General features: G+C 41.0%; 1 protein-coding gene across 1 annotated transcript; it reads right to left on the reverse strand.

The window, feature by feature from the left end:
• Positions 1 to 4,835: 4,835 nt before the first annotated feature.
• On the reverse strand, positions 4,836 to 5,398 carry LOC149185506 (uncharacterized). Its single transcript, XM_089412423.1, has one exon. The coding sequence runs from the start codon at positions 5,174 to 5,176 to the stop codon at positions 4,925 to 4,927; it is 252 nt and encodes an 83-aa protein (XP_089268549.1). The 5' UTR covers positions 5,177 to 5,398; the 3' UTR covers positions 4,836 to 4,924.
• Between the last annotated feature and the right edge of the window lie 982 nt (positions 5,399 to 6,380).

Consider the following 6,380-nt stretch of genomic DNA (forward strand, 5'->3'; position numbering starts at 1 on the left):
TTCAGTGAGTCTTCAAGCAAAATTTGGTCACTAGGCATTAGGTCTAGGGTTTGCTTTCACTCCTTCTAAAGTTGTCCAAATGGCGGTCCATGTCATCATTCAGCTGAGTCTATCATCATTCATAGGGTTTTCATTATCATCTCAGTGTCTAATGAGTCTTTTTACACCTTGTCCATGCTTCAGTTGCGCCTAGGTAAGGTCATTTCCCTCTCCTAGGGTTTTGAAGGCAATTTCTCTTGGACGGTCAAATCATCGGCAAAACTTGTATCCTGATGTTCATACACCTTCCCCTATCCTTAAAATACCTTATCAAACACTTCCCATCCCTTAGATCCGCCAAATTCCTCATTTTTGCACAAACCCTAGTTTCTAGCTACAACTTGGCAATTTTCTAGGTTTGGCCTGTGTTTTGCCCTTTTGGACCCCTTCCCCTCACTCAATCTCTGAGATTCCACTTTCCCCTGTTTCCTAACATCCCTCCCTACTTCCAAAAATTTCCCCAAGAATTTAGAAGCCCCCTATCCCCTTCATTTCACTCCATTTCGACAAAATTCCTTGTTTCACACATCGGGACAAGTCACACTCAAATGATGTTCCAGAGCAATAAAATATGACTTTTGGAAAACTGAGAGAGGTTTTTGTCCATAACATGCCAAAGAAGAAAAACCTCCTTCACTTTTTGCACAGGTGTCATGGTTTTAGAGAAATGTCAAAATTGCAATCACCAAATCCAAGGAGGTTGGCCAAGGCACTAAAACGACGAAAAAGGCCCGATCCACTCCAAATTTTGGCCAAAGCCTCTTTGAATGAGCATGGTACTTGATTGGGGACTCCCAGCCCAAATTTCAAGAAATTTGGAGAAAATTTTGTCATTTGTGAATTTTTAGTGCCAAACACAGGTTTTCCTCCCTGACGGGTCTCACCCTCCGCGCGACCCTTTCACTTGGCAACTCTATTTTAAAAAAACTCAGCATTTATGGATTTGGCATGAAAAGCTACACATGCTCACCCATTGCCAAGAGATTTTATGAAGTTTTGGGCCTCCTGAAAGTCAAAAAACAAGCCAAAAATGACTTTCTGCCACATTTTTGACGCACAGAAAGTAGTCTTGGGAGATTGCAATTTTGGAGGGGCAAATGACAACCAAATGCAGAAATTCCAGTTGGGTTGGAAAGTAGACGCATAGATCTTTCCAAAAAGCCTACTCTTGCCTAATTTGGACACCTGGAAGTGCCCCAAAAGTGCTCTCAAAGGCGCGCGACCCGTCAGGATTTGGCGCGCGACCCATCAGGCAAATTTCACAAATTTTCACTTACAGCTCATGGATTCGCCCAGCTTTTACTAGTTTTGACTTTTGATGGGGTTTTTCACCATCTTTGATGTAATTTATGTATTTTCATGTTGATATGACACTTATTTACCTTCTCTAGAAGATTCATTCATGAAATAGCATGCATTTAATGAATGAATTGGTTTCCTAGTTTATAGAGGCAAGTTGTTTTGACTGCCTAGTTTTCAGTGCTTAGTTTAGAATTGGTTGAAACAGCTCCTAGAAGGATGAGTTCGACCCCTAGAGGCAGGGAAAGATGTTAGATGGCCTATATTATGTACTCTCTTTCTCATTTTCATGGTTGGACTCTTGAGGGAGAAGCTATTATTATATTATTCACTGTATCTCTGCAATTTTTGGCAAAGGAAGACCAGGGTTTTGCAGTCCTCTTTGGGATTCTTGTGGACACATGTGTTGATGGTGTGTTTCTCTTTGTACTTGTAAGTGTGTTATGTGAATCATTTCCTTACTTTTCCTTCTACACATTAGGCAAATGAAGTGTTAAAGTAGAACTCATGACTGTCATGCTCTGCTTTTAAGTTTGCTTAATATCAATGTTTTCTACTGTTTAAGGGGAATTCAAGGTTATTGCTTGCTCTCCTTAGCTCCTCACCTGTCATTCTCATCCATCCACCTCTATCAAAGGCATCAATACTGTCTCCTACCTCGCCCCAAAGAACTCCCTGCAGAAACTGTGTCCAATCCCCGCACCCAAAATTGCCATCTCCCCAATTTGCCACCAAAAACCCTAAAAATCCCAAATCAACCCTCTTGATCAGTTTACTAGCCTAAAATCAGTGTTTCCCTATTGGTCATCTCGCTCTTTGAAGATCTTTACTGAGATAGACTGGAGAGAGCCCTCTCCTGCCCCGTAGGGCTAGCTACAAGGCTAAGTGGTTTGATGTTGCCTTGAAGTTTACCTTTCTCAGCCTGAGGTGAAATTTCAAGCGCTAACATATTGGCGACCATACTGGGGAGAACAAATTGTTTGCTGACTGATGTGTTTATTTCATAAGTCTTAGACGGAGTCTGAAGATACGCCAGGTAGCCTTCGAAAACGCTCTTGCTTTGCATCAGCGCAAGTAGATAAACGCTGCTTCAGTCGACCTCCGTGAGCTAGTGAATGTAACACTTCATCTTCAATTTACCCCAGTACATATATCAAGTTCAGATCTGATTGTTGAAGGTGGACAACGATCAGACACTTGAAAGGCTGAAATCATTCACTTGGCGACTCTAAATCAGTTTTGAGATTAGATCCAAAGGCTCCATTGGAGGATGATCCCGAGCAGCAGAAACATGAAAGGAGAATATGGCAAGATCAGGTACTCAAGTTGGAATTTCATCCAAGACATTTTGTTCTTTGTTATAAATTATTTCTTCTCTTTTCCCAAGAATGTTAAGAAAGCTTTGCAAAGTATACTATGCTTGAGAAGAGATCCTCGGCCTGCAGTTGATTCTTTCCCTTTGAAGATTGTGAATACCAAAGATTTGCATGCCTTTGAGCTTAATCAAGATCCTTTTTCCGAATTTTGTGATGGCCATCTTCAAACTGATGAACCTCAAGCGACCAAGACTGATTCTATACCTGCTGTACATACCCCTACACCTTGTAAAATTCCAGATCGATATAAACCTCTTGTTTTACCTTCTGTTCTTCATGCTTTCCCCAAAAATTATGATCTATACTTGCCGAGGTTTGATGGTGAATGTAAGAATGTCAACGCTGAGCAACATGTGCAGAATTTTGAGAATTTTCTAGACCTTTTTGAAGTTGATGAAGAAGATGTTAGTATAAGGCTTTTTGCTCTTTCTTTGCAAGCCAAAGTGAAGAGTTGGTTCAAAGCCCTGCCTGATGCGAGCATCTCAGATTTCCAGCAGTTCGTCAAAGTTTTTCTCGATAGGTGGATGATCGGGCAAAACCTTCTCTTGATTGTAGAAGAGTATAACCAGCTGAAAAGATTGCCAGGGGAGACAGTACAACAGTTTTCAGCCAGATTTAACCAAGTTTATTATTCGATGCCAGTTGACATAAGGCCTACTCCTAGATCTGCTCTCTTGCACTACCCGGGTGCCTTTGATTCGGAAATGGAGTTTCAGCTGAGAGAAAGGAACCTAGAAACACTTCACGAGATGCAGAACAGTGCAGTAAATGTAGAGGCTCATCTGCTGATCCGAAGGGCAAGGTTGAAGGAAGAAGAGATGAAAAACATAGATCCGGCCGAATCTCTAGAGGTAAAGCTTGACATTTTGGTAAGTGCAGTGGAAGAGATGATGGACAAGATCACCGCAAGAAATGCTTATGATGTTCAAGCCCATGGCTCACTGATTGAAGAAGAACAAGTTGTTGATCCTGTTAGCGCTTGAAATTTCACCTCAGGCTGAGAAAGGTAAACCTCAAGGCAACATCAAACCACTTAGCCTCGTAGCTAGCCCTACGGGGCAAGAGAGGGCTCTCTCCGGTCTATCTCGGTAAAATCTTCAATGGATGAGATGACCAATAGGGTAACACTGATTTTAGGCTAGTAAACTGATAAAAGAGTTTGATTTGGGGTTTTTAATAAAATGACGGGGTTTTTCTGGGCTGCATGGGCAAAGTAACAGCTTGAACAGAGAAATATAATAAAAAACACAGATTATCGACTGAGGCAAGGTAGGCAAGAAATTTAACACCAAATTTAGTTTAAATGAGATGGCAAGACTGCTGAGGAGCTGACAAGGGCATAGGAGATGAATCCTTGTCAAACAGAGGAAAACATTAAATATGAACAAACTTATAGGCAGAGCATATAATACTATGAATTCTACCTAAACACTTCATTTGTTCAATTAGAAATGATCATGTAGTGAAATGAAACATAACAGATCACATATGAAACACAAGAAAAACATATGCTAAATTATCATACCACAGGAATCTCAGAAGTCAGAGCTGTATTTTCATTAAACTCTCTGCCAAAAACTGTACATGGTAAGCTCTCTATTCTCCAGCACTCAGAACTCTCCCCCCCTCCTCTCTTCACTCTCTTTTTAAATGATTATTTTTTTACATTAAATAAGCTTTGCTGTTTGAAAACAGATCGCTCCAAGAATGAGGAGCTGTTTCTAAAATAAAAAATAGAAAAAACTATTCTAAAAAAACACAACAGATCGACCCCCAAAACAGGGGCGCTGTTTCACCTGCAGTTACAAAAAAGAGATAAAATCATTTCTTTTTCCTAAAACAGAAGATCGTTCCCCTTGAAATCCTCTGATGGCTAACAAACTGGAGCGCAGATCCTTTTGACTTATTAACTGAAGTCATTAATAGGAAATTGGTTCCTATTTTTCTGTTGTGGTTGATGTCTTTGTGGCGTGAATGAGGAAAAGGGCAACGGAACTGGTATTGGTATTTTAATACCAACCTGGCCTGCTTCAATCTCATGTTGAAATTTTCTTGCAGCTACACCTGATGTTGTGAATATAGAAGCCCCGTTGCCATATAGTGTTAGAGAACCCACACCCAAACCGCAATTCATTTATATGGTTGGAAACAGTGCTTCCCGCTTCAAGAATTTCAGAGATTCAACCCATCCTATGATATGGAGGTTGTCATCACTTTGCCGTCCTTTTCTGGTACTGATTTTTAATCCATTTTATTCCTGCGCTTGTTCCACTTTTAAGCTTCTGAGCTCCAACAGTGGCAACTACCTTGGCCTTCTCCAGACCTGATACTGCAACCACTTTCACCTTAGCCATTTTACCGTTTCCTTTCTCCTTCCTTCCATAGGACTCGGAGTTATTGTTGTACTCTTCATTGTTATTGGTATTGTCCCACTGATCAGCCCAGCTGTTGCCAGAAGCCATAGAGGATTTTGCCCTATAAAAGTTCTTGAAAATCTGGATTTCCAACAGAAATTTTGAAAAAAGAAACGAAAACTGCAGCAAAACTGCCGTTAAAAAGACAAGGAATCGGTCGCTCAAACTCCAAATTTGCGGACTTGGACCACCTAAACACCTGTGTTAATCCAAATAAATTTCCACCCGTCGAGGAGCTCCTGAAGCCCAAAACAACGAATCTGGCACTATGTCCAGAACAATACGCACACATATGCGCACTATCATCCAGAAAGGTAACAATAAAGCTGAGGCTAGAAACTACTTCCCCGTCACAACCACAGAGACAGAAACTACACATGAATAAACTTGATTTGCAGAATGCCCACAATGTGAATGTAATAATTCTAATTTTAACCAGTGAAGCTCGACACTTCCATTGAGAAACCTGCAAACCTGTGTAAATTAAAACAAACTGAGCGCGACTACCACCATAGTGCCAAAAGGAATGGCAGCCAGAGAACCATGGAATATGGCAATGATGTTCAGTACAAATCCAATGCCAAAGCACATAAATGGGAAGAGAGATGCCGTAAAAACCATCGGCTTTATCCAGCGCTTGCCATCCGCTCACATAGCCAGATATAAATAAGGTAAGGGCATAGCAGACAATGAAAGTGGTGACAATTGTCCCACACCCAATATATAGCATGCCAACAATTGCCAGCAAGATAACAAGAAGCACAAGCATGTCAAGTTGTGCACCCGAGCCCACTAATGCTGACAGCAAGACCAAGTTTCATGGTGTTCGGAAAACATCTCCATGAACAAGTTTCCACCCTGACTTTTCACTAACATCCCTCTTCAGGCTTTCCAAATCATCTTATTCACGAGCATACCTTGCATAGCCTTTTCTCAGAGTCCGCATCAAGACCATTCACCATCTCGGGTATCCTGGCAAGAAGATCTTCACTTGCATTGGGACAAAACACCTGAGTGAAGCGAATTCCATCCAATCTCTGCATGACAATAAGGCGCTTTGTGCAGAGGTTTAAATACGGTGTAGGGCATACAATATGTCTGAAATTATTCTTTTCAAGGTTCCTCTTTATTGTCTCCATAAACCAAGTTTCTCGTTCAAAGTCAAACTCCAAGGGAATGGTTGATTGTATTTCTTTTACTATCCAAGCAAGATTATGAAGATCATAACGCATCATTGTCTCTATTCGCAAGT

The sequence above is a fragment of the Pinus tabuliformis genome, chromosome 3_1 (genome assembly GCF_031772625.1).
Source record: "Pinus tabuliformis cultivar Carrire ecotype Pingquan chromosome 3_1, CPIR1, whole genome shotgun sequence".
Classification (NCBI taxonomy): Eukaryota; Viridiplantae; Streptophyta; class Pinopsida; order Pinales; family Pinaceae; genus Pinus; species Pinus tabuliformis.

Coding starts and splice junctions, on each gene's coding strand:
- LOC149185506 (XM_089412423.1), bottom strand. CDS start 5,176: ATGGCTTCTGGCAACAGCTGGGCTGATCAGTGGGACAATACCAATAAC.